This window comes from Vigna angularis, chromosome 3 (genome assembly GCF_016808095.1).
Source record: "Vigna angularis cultivar LongXiaoDou No.4 chromosome 3, ASM1680809v1, whole genome shotgun sequence".
NCBI classification, from domain to species: Eukaryota; Viridiplantae; Streptophyta; class Magnoliopsida; order Fabales; family Fabaceae; genus Vigna; species Vigna angularis.
The window spans coordinates 19,800,426-19,814,900 of record NC_068972.1 but is presented as its reverse complement, the minus strand read 5'-3'; the positions used below and the strand labels follow the sequence as shown (position 1 = coordinate 19,814,900).

The following is a 14,475-nucleotide window of genomic DNA, read 5'->3' as shown; positions in this document are numbered from 1 at the left end:
TATATTTCTACCATACTCACATACAACTGTACGAATATAGATTTTTTTTTTAAATTATGCATTTAGGCAAGTCTTAGACGACTTCAAATGAAAAAGTCATACCTGTGCACGACTTTAGTTTAGGCAAAGTCGTGCACCCCTAAAACGACTTCAGACCGTGATGATCAATTGATTATTAGAAAGTTTTTGCGTATTACAGGTGAAGTCGTTGTAATTGATTAATGTTAAAACAATTTTTTTTTGGTTATACAAATTATATACAAATTGACAAACATATCCCACATAACCAAAATAACTCTTTGTCTTAATACTAAAACCCTCTAGCAAGAGTTTGGGGTTTATTTTTTTTTAATTTTGAGAATGCAAATTATTAAAATACTCTTAACCTTAAAACTTAGAATTAAGAGTATTTTTATCTACTAAAACCCGATACACATTGCTAAAATGTACCAACTGAAAAACAGGCGTACGCGCGCGTTAGCAAACCCATATATATATATATATATATATATATATATATATAAACCACTTACGACAATAAAATGTTGTCATTGTTTTCCTCCTATCACAACAATAATGAACTAAAAACCACTAAAAATGGAAACATTACCAAGTAAACTTTTAATTACAATTGCTCTTTAACAAATATTATACAAGATACTAAACACAAAACACACCACCAACCTAAGCATTGCATCATGCATCAGTTAGTCCACACAAAAGTCTTCGCATATGCGTCTAAAAATAATCAAACTTGAATAGTTTCAACAAAACATTTAAAAATACACGTAATTCATTTTTTTAAAATAATCAACCTATCAAATAAAAAATCAACCACGTCATATCTTTGTTTACTAGTTCATCATTCATCACAAATTTAACAACTTTTAGGAATGCTTTCCAATCATTTTAAAAGTATATGAATATTTTTATATAAATTTATAAAAAAATTATGAAAGAGAAAAATTCCAATTTCACTCACGTATAAATACATAAATGAAAAACATTATTAACCCTTATATTAATATATATATATATATATATATATATATATATATATATATATATATATATATTTTGTTGTTAAAGTAAAATATTATTGTGTAATATGGATCCATACAAATAATAATAAGGCTTAATCATTCACTAAGTCCCTATTTTCGCATGGAATCTCAATTTCGTCCTTTTCTTTCTGAAAATATCGATTGGGTCCCAATTTTATGAAAATTGTAATAAATAGATCCTTTCCGTTAAATAGTGTCAAACGGCGTTACTGTGTGTTTGACGTGGCACGCTGTTGTGAACGTGTTATCTGACGTGGTTGATTCAAGCAGAGCAGTGCGACACGTGGAAATTCATCCTCTCCCTCGTACCCCCTGTCCTCTTCTTCACCGGCTTCGCCGCCGCCATCGCCTCCTACAACCAAGCCCTAATCCACCACATCCTCCCCGACTTCCTCCCCCTCCTCCACTCCTCCTCCCTCCCCTACCAGCTCACCGCCCCCGCCCTCGCCCTCCTCCTTGTGTTCCGCACCGAAGCCTCCTACGCTCGTTTCGTCGAGGGCAAGAAGGCCTGGACCAACGTCATCGAGTTTAATTTAAGCAATAGATTTGCTTGGAGAAATTTCTCGATTAGAACTTGTAGGATGGAAAAATGAAACAGTTTATCCCTTAACTGAAATTAGCTTGTCTGAGTTAATTCATAGAAGATATTTTCCATTAGCTTCTGTAAAATCTGATTTTAAATTTATTTGGAATCGTTTTGTTAATACAACAGGCCCAAAAGCTAAATCTGAAGACAACAATTTTAGATCAATTTTTAACCTGAAGACAACAATTTCTTCTTCATTTGGTGCATTCGAATTGGCAGTATGCAGTAATTGAAATTGGAGGAGTCTAGAAGAAATGTGCTGGTAAGTATGCAGTAATTGAAATTGTTGGCAAGGTTTCAAATTAAATGTTGGAAATGTCCTGGTTGATAGCGTTTTCTTCTTATAATTGGCCAAAATCAGGATCTCATGAATGCATCGCAATCCCACAAATTGAATTGGTCATAAACAAAAACAGGATATGTGAGATAATACTCCCGGAATTAAGACTTATCCGCTTGGTCCACAACTCCTACAAGATTTAACAAGCTCCTCTTGATGTTGGTTGAGGCATTAAAACCAGTAAGATATCTTGATGTAAACCTAGGAACTCAAAGAAAGAGAATGCTGAAAAATGTGAGAAAAAATGTTGAGTTGAAAAAAATAGTAGGTCGCTTAGAAGTTAGAAAACATGGAAATTAGGAGTAGATATAAGAGATTTATACACAAGAACCAAGCAAAAAGATAGAAACAAGAAATATCCTTTTTTTCAGATAAACATGAACTTAAAAATATTCTTTTAAAAAAATGATATGATACTCTAATCTTTCAAAATATTATCAACAGATACAACAAATCTTGCAGTCAAATGCAGTTGATGTGGCCACAATTATAGTCATGATGTGACTCAGAAACCATCATGAGGCAGACCAATTTTTAAAACCTTTGATTGTAGGCATGTTTGCACATGTTGAATTAGGCAGCATTGTTGCATGTGAACTCGTCAAGATCAAGTTGAATAGATAGGTATATGACTATGGTCACAGAAGAAGAGAACAATATCCTAACATATTTATTTACCTTTATGGTTCTGTTCATGATAGTTTAGGTACCAACTCTATTTTTTCATGTAAGATGTGATGAAACAAAAGATGTATAAGGTTTTTCTCATTTCTGATATCAATAAATTTATATTAGTTTGCCTCTTATAAATTGTCAGGCGGAACAGAATCAGCAATAAATTGTCTATGTACAACACTTTTTCATTTTTGCTTGGTAGTTGCACTTCGCTTGGATTCCAGAGTTGTGCCATCTTTAAGTGCTGCTTGAGCTTCATTCTCCATCCCAAGTGCAATGAGGGCAACAGATTGAATATATGATGCTATGTGCCAAACAGGGGAAACAACTTGCACCTGCATTGCATCGTTCAGCGCTTCCTGAGGCATGTCACTGATTAAATAACATATACTACGCCTTGCATAGACTGTTGGAGAAACCATTGTTCCAGCATCAATGAACTACAAAGAACAACGAGCTCATAATGACTAAACTAGCATTAGAATCCAAATAAAACATTGAGCAGAACAGATCAATATGAAAGATCTGGTCACTATCAGTGAAAAAAAATCCAATATAAGGTATAGTGTGCATCTCTACCAAGAAATCTAAAGCATTATTCATAATTATGAAAATCTCCCATGTAGTGGATCTGGAGGATCGGGTCACTACCAGATTCAGTTTTATTTTAAAAATCAAGTAGAGATCTATTTTGTAATATGCAATCTAATTTAACTAATCAGCAATCTCTGAATAAAAAAAGTGCAAGCCAATTCAGACAAGTCCAACTTATCAACATCAATAATCTACCTGCGTATAACACTCAATTGCCAGTCTAAAATCTTTCTGCCGGAAAGCAACATCCCCCTTTTTCTTGCAATTTAATGTCTCCTGCATCTGATCAGTCCACATCTGAAATGATAACTGCAATACCACAAAAAAGTAGAGAAAATACATAAGTTATCTTCTTTTAAAGAACATGTATGTATGTGTGTTTGTGTCGTGTGTATGTGTCGTGTGAATGTATGTATATATATTTGTTATTAGGTTCATGGTTTGTGGAAAAAGATAACCCCAACAATTAAAAGATATGCAGTAACTCAGTAAAATACAATTTAGAAAGAGAACCTCATTTGCCACTCCTTCATCATCTTTATAGCCAATATTTTCCAGAACTTCATGTATGGCAGTCAAGTCCTTCCTTGAGCATGCTTCACCAAGTGGAGATAATGAGGCAAAATTAGTACTGTGCTGGATGCCCATCAATTTCTTTTTCATTTGGTGCATTCGAATTGGGCAGAAGTACTTTTTAAACTTAATTCAAACATAGTCTAACGTGTTAGGGTTCTATCTATTTGGGCCTTTTATAATGTTAATGTGAATGGTGTTTGTGATTGGACTTTTTAGGTTGGTAGTTAGTTGTGGTTGATGGCGAACCCACACGTCGTGGAAACACCGCGCCTGAGCCACCAAACCTGATCTCCACTCCCAAAGAGAAATCGCTGGAATCAGAGAAGAAGAGAGGGAAGTTCCCTATTTTGATTCGAGCCTTGAACCCATAAGAGTAAGGGAAAGAACTTTCTCGTGCACGCCGCAACTCCCATTGCTTGAGTTCTTGGTTCAGCGTGAGACAAAGAGAAAAGGGAATGAAGCTTCCCTGCTTTACGAGCTCGCGAAAGAGGAGAAGAAAAATTCTTTTCTTTTTACTTATAAAATATTCAATTTCCACGTGCCCCACTGCTCCTGCTTGAATCAACCACGTCAGATAACACGTCCACAACAGCGTGCCACGTCAAACACACCGTAACGTCGTTTGACACTATTTAACGGAAAGGATCTATTTGTTACGATTTTTATAAAATTGGGACCCAATTAATATTTTCAGAAAGAAAGGGACGAAATTGAGATTTCATGCGAAAATAGGGACTCAGTGAAAAACTTAATAATAACAAAAATAATTTCATAATATTAATGTTTAGATTATAATATTATAGTCTAAACATTAACTATTATTGTTATTATGAAAATTATTATTATGAAATATATAAGACTGAGAATTAAAACCGACGTAGTCCAACAGAGACACCAGTTGGGGTGGATGAAATCTTGATGCTTAGTTCCATTATGCACCGAAAAGGAGTGGGTGGAAGTGGCGACGTGGGTGTGGTCTCTTCACACGTTTGGTTGGTTCAACAACCGCAGGAACTGATGACGTGTATGTTTTCTATTGGGACTGAATTGGAACGCAAGAGAATATGAATAGTTCTCTCTCCAATGGTCGTGTACTCGCTCATAGGCCACAACAATGGCGGCAGCAGAAGAAGATTTCCCTGGAATTCGCGTCCGCGGGATGCAATTTTCCTATGAAGCGCAACAACCGCCGCTCTTCCTCGACTTCAACCTCAACGTCGAGCCTGGATCGCGGTGCCTCCTCGTCGGTGCCAACGGATCCGGTAACCTAACGATTCAACTTCGCATTCATTGTTACTGTTATTATTGTTATTATTATTATTATTGTTGTTATTGTTCATGTTGTTGATGTTGCGCGTGCAAGAATTTCAGTGCGTTAATTGCGTTTGTACAGGTAAGACGACTTTGCTGAAGATTCTAGCGGGGAAGCATATGGTTGGAGGAAGAGATGTTGTGCGCGTGTTGAATGGTTCCGCTTTTCATGACACTCAACTCGTCTGTAGTGGAGATCTCGCTTATTTGGGCGGATCCTGGAGCAAAAACGTTGGCTCTGCTGTGAGTTTTGTATTTTTTCTTCTTTTTATTATTATTAAATATATTGTATATTTTCATGATTTCTCGATGTTGTTATGGAAACTTTCCATTTTTCGTGCGTTTACAGTTTGTTAATCACTATTTGTTCACTTATAGAAATAATTTTCTCTGAGAATAATGTCGTACCGACCATAATTTGTGCTAGTCTGCTTTGATTGTTAAATGGAGAAACTACATTTGGGATATAAAACGTAATAGTGTAAGTTTGTATAAGCTTCTGAATATCGCATCCGATTATACAACTCCTTTGTGTGGCCTTCGAATTTTATGTTGAAGCTTTTAACTGAACACTGTAATTTCTTGGTGACCGTGCGGATGGAGTTCCCGTTTATCTTGTGAGCTACCTACTAGGTTTGCACGCTGTGAACCAGTGTTTGCCTTTTTAGCTACGGAAGACACTTTAAAGTGAGATGCTAGCAACACACTCTCTATACACTCCTTTTGAATGCGCTTTTCATTATTAGCTAAAATGTGTCAGCAATTCACAATTTTCTGCGACTTCCACTCTCTATACACTCTTTTGAATGTACTCTCTATTATTAGCTAAAATTTATTAGAAATCACAATTTTTGCGAGTTTTGCATTTTGACTAATGATTTTAAAATTTTCAATATATTTTATCGAATAATGAATTGCAGTGTGTGTAAAAGACATCTATTAGAGACTATGTTTCTAACACTCTTCTACTTTCAATTTTGTTTTAAGCTAGTGTCATGTTTCCTTTCCTTCTTGGTGACTTTTTTTACCAGTATACTAATGTAGTTAGTATGGCGTGAGAATAGGTTTTACTGTCCTCTCTTCTATCATTGTGTTTATGTATAATAATAAGGCGTAAATAATCTAAAGTATAGTGGTTTTGTTAATTCATAGACTAGAACAAGTACTTGTAATTGGTAATGTGGTACAAGAAAAATATAATCTTGTGACCAAAGTTCACCTATACCTTTTATCTGTTATGAATATGTTCCTTAATATTAAGAAGCTTAAGTATGTCATAGGCCTCTGTTGTTTTATAGATTAGTTGCATAGCTTTTGTGTTCTCTTTGGTCAGAACTAATAACTACAGTTAGATTTCTTCCTAACAGCCATGTGTTATCAACCTGGTTCATAATGTGGGCTTTTGGTCCGAACAAGAGCCCTGATGTTTATGAATTACAACACAGTAACCCACTTCATGGCCCCAGTTCTCTAATAGTTTTCTTTTGACAAAATTGTTGGTATTGATTTTTCTTTGTATAACATTGGGTGGTGCGTTTACAGAAGAATTGAACCTAAATCTCTAACGTAAGCCCAATTAATAACCTGCTTTTTGTATGCTTTGATTAATTTGATTTCAAGCATTGATTTAGTTGCTAAAATATTCAGGGAGAAATTCCGCTTCAAGGAGACTTCTCTGCCGAACATATGATCTTTGGAGGTAGGTTTTTGGATGGAGTTGTCTTTATTGCTAAAATCATTTAAATCTCCATTTATTTATTTGTAAATATCAAGAGAAAAGCTAATCATCATCTCATGTCTCCATCTGGCTTTTGTAATGTTGCATTAGATTTTCTATACAATAATTAGCAATTCAAATATAAATTTTATTTGGTCCTGATGTATGATAGAACTGTGGTGTTCTCTACTTTTCTCAGTTGAGGGTGCTGACCCAGATAGGAGAGACAAGTTAATTGAGCTGCTTGATATCGATCTGCAGTGGCGAATGCACAAGGTATCTGATGGCCAGCGGCGTCGAGTGCAAATCTGTCTTGGTCTTCTTTATCCATATAAGGTATTATTTTGTCTATGTACTTCAACAGGTCAAATCAAACCGAATTATATAAGTGGAACCCTTGAATGACACTTCAGGTTCTCTTGCTTGATGAAGTCACTGTTGATCTGGATGTTGTGACTCGGATGGATTTGTTGGAATTCTTTAGGGAAGAATGTGAACAGGTATTTGCATGCTCTGTCTATGTACATGCTGAAACACACTAGATATGCTAATGAAAAAAGTAACCAGGACGGCCGCAATGTGGCATTAGATAATCTCTGGTCCTTATTGGAATGATAATCATATTAAAATATAATGATATGAATTTGATCTTCAATTCCTACAAGGGACGAAGTATAGTGGATAAAATTATTTCCTCTTAAAGAAAGGCGATAAATGGTCATTTTGCAAAAGCTGGAAGCTTGGGTTAAAACACGATGCTTATATTATTTTCTCTTTTCGTAGAGAGAAGCTACAATAGTATATGCAACTCATATTTTTGATGGACTAGAGGCATGGGCAACTCATTTGGCATACATACAAGATGGTGAACTGAGAAGAGCAGAAAAGATATCAGATGTCAATGAGTTGAAATCTTCCACTAATCTGCTATCTGTTGTTGAGGACTGGCTCCGTGCTGAAACAAAAGGTGTAAAGAAGAAACCTGTCCAAAAGAATTTTGCGAGTTCTCCATTCTTTTCATCCAGACACATGGCCTATTATCGATAGTCTCTTTGGTTGCTTATATTTTCAACATTTGTCCTGGAGTATTTGGGGGCCGGCCTTGGCTAGGTATTTTAGAGTAGCTTTTCTATACGTAGCAAGAGCTAAGTATAAAAGAAAAGCAACCATTAATGCTGAAGACAAGACTTATGAAAATAGTAGAAAATAGTAGAAAGGAATACACTTGTATAACCTAAATATATCAAAAACTGATGGTTTAATAATTGCCATCAAATTTTTTGGGATGTCAAAGTTTTATTTATAAGTGCTACTATAATTAAAAATAATATTTTTATTTATATTATTGTCCTTTATCCCATTCACCTACATTGATGATTGAGAAGCTTTAAAAGAAGCATCCGTCTGCCCGTTGCCGTGGCAAATTATTGTGGTCGCTAATTTTTGCGTGGTTGGAATACTGGAGATGGAGGTATGTACAATGGAGTGGAGAGGATTTGTGCCCTGTTTTTCTTTCTTTGGTTTGTATGTGTGTGAAGGGTGTATAATATCTCAATCCAGAATATTAAAAAAATATGAAAAATCTTAAAATCCTAATTTCATATTTCCTTTCCTTCTTAAGCCGGAAAATACTGTGCACTTTTTTTTTTCTCTAGGAGATTTGGAGAAGAATAACGATAAAAAGTTGTTTGGAAATATTTTTTAAATATTTATTTTAGAATAATACCTTTGAAATAGATATTCCAGAATATATAAAAAAAAAGAATTTTTAATAAGTATTTGGGAAGACATTTTTTAGATATAGAAATATTTTTTGAACACTTATTCCAGATTTTTTTTATATTCTGGATTGGGAAATACTTTCCAGATAATAATTTCAGAATGTAAAATAAATTATATTCAATTATGAATGTTCGGACAGACATTTTGAAATTTGAAAATACCTATTCTGAAAATGTTTTCTTTTTTAAATGATCTAAACAACTTTTTTATGGTTATTTTTTTCAAGTTTTTTTTCTCTTTTAATCATACATAGAGTCGAGTGAAAATTTAACCTTTAATCATGGACAACTTTGTGTAAAATAAGAGGAAGTAAAATGAAAGGCATTTTGCGGCACATGGAAGGAAAAGGAAATGTGAAATTAGAGTTTTAGGATTTTTAAGATTTATTGATAAAGATAAAATGAGATATGGGGTGCTGGAAGAAAAAAAAAGGAAAAGTGCATGACTTAGCGGGTTAAGGTGGAAAAAATGGAGACAGGGAGAGACGGGAGTGTCACCAATGATAGACGTGTCAATTTCGCCTTCTTTCATGGCTTTTAACCTCGGCTCATATGAGTTGTAGTTAAAAATATTCACATATACAAAAAGTTTTTCATTAAAAAAATTTATAAAATCAAAATATTTATAAAAATCTTATGAGTCAAGACTATTTCATAACTCTTTTTAAAAATATTTATTTCAAATATAAAAAATATAATTAATTTTTAATTTATCATAAATCTAAGTACTTTTAACTTATTAAATAATTATATACAAATAGTTTAATTTAAGTAAATAAGTTTTATAAAAAGTTTTAATAAACTTGATTATTTATTTATACAGAGAAATTGTCAGACCTCGGAAAACGCACCCAAAAAACCCTGTCAGAGTCATTTAAAACACACCCAAAACTCTCTGCGCGGACGTCAGGTGTCAAGTGTCGAAGATCCGAAAATCAGATAGTGGAAGACAGGTGTCAGCGAGTGAGCGGACGTTCGTTCTAACGTGGGAAGCAAAAACTGAATTTTTGAAAACCCCGTTTCACTCATTCTACATGCACCCTTTCTTCCCCAAAACTCTGATCCTTTCATCTTCTCCTACTTCTCTCTAAAAGCTTACCATTCTCTCTACCAAAACTCATCTATTTACTCCTCCGATCATATTTCAGAAACCGTATAAGCGTTCCCGGCGTCATAAGCTTCATTCTGAACCGAACATTTCCGAGTTCTGAACCTGGTAAGTCTTTTGGTCCTTAGTCGTTCGTTCTATAGTGCATGCAAACCAAGCCTCGGTTGAGTGCTGATATCTTGTCTGATCCACCTTTGTTTGTTTTGCTGTTAAATTAGTTTAAGAGTTGTGGAACGTAAGGGTAGGAGAGATTTTAGTCAGACCAACCATTTTCTGCCTCTAGGACGTTAGTTCACAGTCGAGGTAAGGGAATCTTATTCAATTTAATTCTTATGTTTTTACTGTGCTGCATGGACGTTCTTTGAGTTGTATGAAGCATGACTATGTGATGTTGATTATTTGATATGTGAAAATGATTATGAGTTGATGTATGAGTAATATGAAATATGCTATGATAGGAAAGTATGAAATTATGAAGTTGTATGCTGAGAAATGAATTTGAATGTAAGTGAATTCTGAATAAGAAATTTCCCTATGATATTGAACGTTCGACATTGAACGGTCCTTGACCGTTCGGTGTTTCTTGTAAACTCTTTTGAAATTGAATTCTTTCATTTGGGAAGAGTTCTAGTTGAGGACGAGCGCCTTCTTGTAATAGTACTATGTTTGAGCGTTCGGCCAAACATAGATGTAGTTGAGCGTTACGTGAGGAACTGAAAATCTTGTAAACAAATATTTGTATATTTAGTTATTCTTCAACAATGTCTCCAATGTGTTTTATCACAATGATTATTAATAATCCTATTATAAGTTCAAATTAGTGATAGATCTCAGCTCTCGCTCTCATAATGAGTGGCGTTCGGTCTTATACCGAACGCTCATAACCATTTCAATTTATTAATCTTGATGAAACAACGTTCGTCCAAATTCAGTAGAATCTCCTTTACTGTGTTCAGTCATTGACCGGCACTTAGTCTATATATATATATATATATATATATATATATATATATATATATATATATATATATATATATATATATATATATATATATATACACACACACACACACATATATATGTAAGAATTATTCTATGTTTGGTACTTTAAAAGTCTTGGCACGTATACCATCGTTGCCTCCGACCTAGAGTCCCCCGTACCTGATGTATTCTTCGAGTGTTGATCGTAGTTCACGAGAGTTAGTTCATTTAACCGATTCATGTTGTAAGTAACGTTCGTCACATATTGTATAGTTGTACTCGATTTATTCTTAAATCTGAAAGTAACCCCTTCAGTCTTATTCTATTCTGGAATGAGAGATTTCACGGTCTCGTTCCTATCGTTCGTCCTCGTTCTGAGGAGGGCTGAACATTCGGTATTTGACGTTCTTGGAAATTGTGATAAAAATGGCATTAAAGTGAAGAATTATAAAAGATGAAAAATATATAAGATGAATGAAAGGTTGTGGATTTTGAACGAGCGTTCCGGGGAGGAACGACTCATGAGTGAATATTTGAAAGTTGTAAGGTATGACTGTGGTAATGCTAAGCTGTCGATTCATCCTGATGTTCCGTGAGTACTTGTCCTCACGTAGAGGAGAGTAAGTCATGTGTGGGAACGGCAGGAGGTCCTAGTCCTTAGGGTTACTTTGGACAGATAGAGCTAACCTCGGGTGACAGCTGTTGAGGGCATCTCAGTTACTACATCACCCGGGTGCACGAACGTCGTAGCTACACAGATTTCATACAGTCCGGACGGTCGGTCTAGTAGTAGGCCTTGCTTGAAGCGTATTATTAACTTTATTTGTGTGTTGATGTATGAATTGTATGATTTGTAACTGAATTAAATTACGTAAGCTTACCCTGTGTTTTCCTTGTGTTGTCCGTCTTGTACGTTCGTCTTGTTGTTGCAATGATCATCCGTGTGGATGTGAGCAGAAGGAGACGCGCTTTTGGAAGAGGCGCTGGAAGAAGGAAATTTGGAGGAAGAGAACCTCGTGGAAGTTGAAGTTAAGGCCGAACCGTAGTGCGCTCGGTTGATAGTATAGTCTAATTAGTGTAAGGTGTCGTTCGACCACCTCTCCTTTATTAGGAATGATCGTTCAGTAAATTCCTTTTGTAAACCGTTCGGTCAGTTTCGTTCTAATAGTATAGTTTATTTTTGAACTCTTACTGTTTATGTCGTTCGGTCAGAACCGCACGTTTTCTTTAATGTAAGACTGAACTGATTTATTACTAATTGTAATTATTTCTATTGTATGGTTTATTACTGTATTTTGGGGATGTTACAGAAATTATCTAATAAAAAATCATTAATCGACTAAATATATTTAATTTTTTTTAACAAATTAAATATATTTTTAAAATATAAGAGAGTTATTTAATTTTATTATACAATAACTTCATTTATATTTCTTTTATATATATATATATATATATAATATTTTTCATATAAATATATTTAAGTAGATAATTTCTTTAATGAACTTTTATCAAAATTAACAGATAAATTATATTTATAATATTAAGTGATTTATGATGTACTAAAATAAATTTATTATTATTAGAATAAATAATGTTATATGCATTTTTTATGTTAATTGTTATTAATTCAATTGTTCAAGATGTATGTAGTTTATTAGTTTTTTTTTAAGTAAATTTTTTTATCACATATATATATATATATTTCAATTATTCTTTTTCTCAAATTGTTTTACCATTATATATAGAAAAGAGTAAATAAAAAGATATAAAATGTTATTTTTAATTCAAAATTTTAAAATATAATTTTATTAATCTTTTTATATTATGTTTTAACATGAAATTTCTATCTTTATGCTTAAATTTCAAGTCATGTTAATTTTCACTTTATAAAAATTTCTAAAAAGATAATTGTTCTACTATATGTCCTTAAAGTTATATACAATTTAAATGCACTTCCTTATACTCTTTGCTAATGATTGTTGCCTCTTTCTATATTCATATGTATTGCTATGGTCTTGACATGTTTCACTGCTCAAGAGTCACATTTTAAACTTTATTTTGTAACACCATTTCAAAGAATTTGATGAGTTTAGGATCCCAACCCACAACACCAATAATGATTGCAACCTTTCAACTTAGTTACAACTTTCAAAATAGTTAAGCAAAGAAGTTAAATTATGAGCTCTTGTGATAAGGACTTACCTAACAAATAATATCAAAGCAATATTATGGATTGAAATTCCCTGTGTCACTTAAGAATTTATTGAGTTTAACATCTTAGCTCATGATACAAATAATGGATTGTAACCATTTAGGTGGGATATAAAGTTGCATTATTCTTACCATGTTATTTATCTATTGTTAAAATATTTATATTATAATTTTCCTTTTCAGCAAAAGCATATTTGGGAATCATAGATTTGTTGGATCTAGCTAGGTGTTCGAGTAAACTTTGTTGATAATTTGTTAAAGTTGGTGGTGGTGTCCAATTTAGGAGACTTTGTTCCTCAATGCGACCATGACGGTGATAGTATTATTTGTCGGTGATGAAGCAACTAATACGAAATGACTTGATTTCTTTTACCTAAATGGACAAATTTGATATCCATATTACATGGAAATTCTTTTAAAAAATTACATAAATGGGCAAGTCATGCATTCTCCACACAACTTCAAATGAAGAAGTTATGTACTTCTAACATGACTTCTAATCTGAAAATTGGTAAAAGGTAAAGTCGAACACTCTCCACATAACTTCAAGGTTTTATAATCGATTACAACAAGCTATAATAAATTACATAATGTTGATATCGTTTAGAGCATTAGGATTTTGGTTGTACAATTTGAAAACACCTTCAGAATTATCTAAGCTTATAAATAGATGTGTCTTCTCCCATGTAAATCACATTTGATTTGAATAAAGTTTTGTTGACAATTTTGTGGTATACTACTCAATTTAGATCACTAATGATAAAACACTCTATTATAGAAGGTGGGTTTAAGCCTAACTCAACCCCACAAAATCAGTTTGTAGGGTGAGGTTTGAACTACACTTATATATTATAATTTGGCCTTATCTCTAGTCGATGTGGGACTTCCAACACACCCCCTTCATGCCAAGATCTCGTGCGTGATAATAGAAATTGGGTGGTCCGATAACGGCCCGATAGTGGGTGCAATAGAAGAATAGAATGCCTACTTAGAACTCGCTAGGATAGGCTCTAACCATGGCTCTGATACCATGTTAGAAGTGTACTTTAAGTCTAACTCAACCCTACAAAACCGGCTTGTAGGATGAGGTTTGCACCTTACTTATATATTCTAATTTGGCCTTATCTCTAGTCGATGTGGGACTTCCAACACACCCCCTTCACGTCGAGGTATAGACATCTCGTGCGTGATAGTAGAAATTGGGTGGTCCGATAACGACCCGATTGCGGGTGGAATAAAAGAATAGAATGCCCACTTAGAACTCGCTAGGATATGCTCTAACCATGGCTCTGATACCATATTAGAAGGTGGGTTTAAGCCTAACTCAACCCCATAAAACCGGCTTGTAAGGTGAGGTTTGCACCTCATTTATATATTATAATTTGGTCTTATCTCTAGTCGATATGGGACTTCCAACACACCCCCTTCACGCCGAGGTATAGACATCTCGTGCGTGATAGTAGAAATTGGGTGGTCCAATAACGGCCCGATAACGGGTGGAATAGAAGAATAGAATGCCCACTTGGAA

At 34.1% G+C, this 14,475-nt stretch overlaps 2 protein-coding genes across 2 annotated transcripts; one reads left to right on the top strand and one right to left on the bottom strand.

The window, feature by feature from the left end:
* Positions 1–2,728: 2,728 nt before the first annotated feature.
* On the bottom strand, positions 2,729–4,331 carry LOC108325404 (serine/threonine-protein kinase BSK7). Its single transcript, XM_017558472.2, has 3 exons — positions 3,773–4,331; positions 3,455–3,568; positions 2,729–3,105 (listed from the first exon to the last, which is right to left on the bottom strand). Exons 1-3 carry the CDS (start codon positions 3,929–3,931, stop codon positions 2,851–2,853), a joined length of 528 nt encoding a protein of 175 aa, XP_017413961.1. The 5' UTR covers positions 3,932–4,331; the 3' UTR covers positions 2,729–2,850.
* A 395-nt stretch (positions 4,332–4,726) lies between these two features.
* LOC108324214 (ABC transporter I family member 19) lies at positions 4,727–8,208 on the top strand. Its single transcript, XM_017557078.2, has 6 exons — positions 4,727–5,097; positions 5,229–5,389; positions 6,794–6,845; positions 7,063–7,199; positions 7,277–7,363; positions 7,647–8,208. The coding sequence occupies exons 1-6, from the start codon at positions 4,950–4,952 to the stop codon at positions 7,908–7,910; spliced, it is 849 nt and encodes a 282-aa protein (XP_017412567.1). The 5' UTR covers positions 4,727–4,949; the 3' UTR covers positions 7,911–8,208.
* The last annotated feature ends 6,267 nt before the right edge of the window (positions 8,209–14,475 follow it).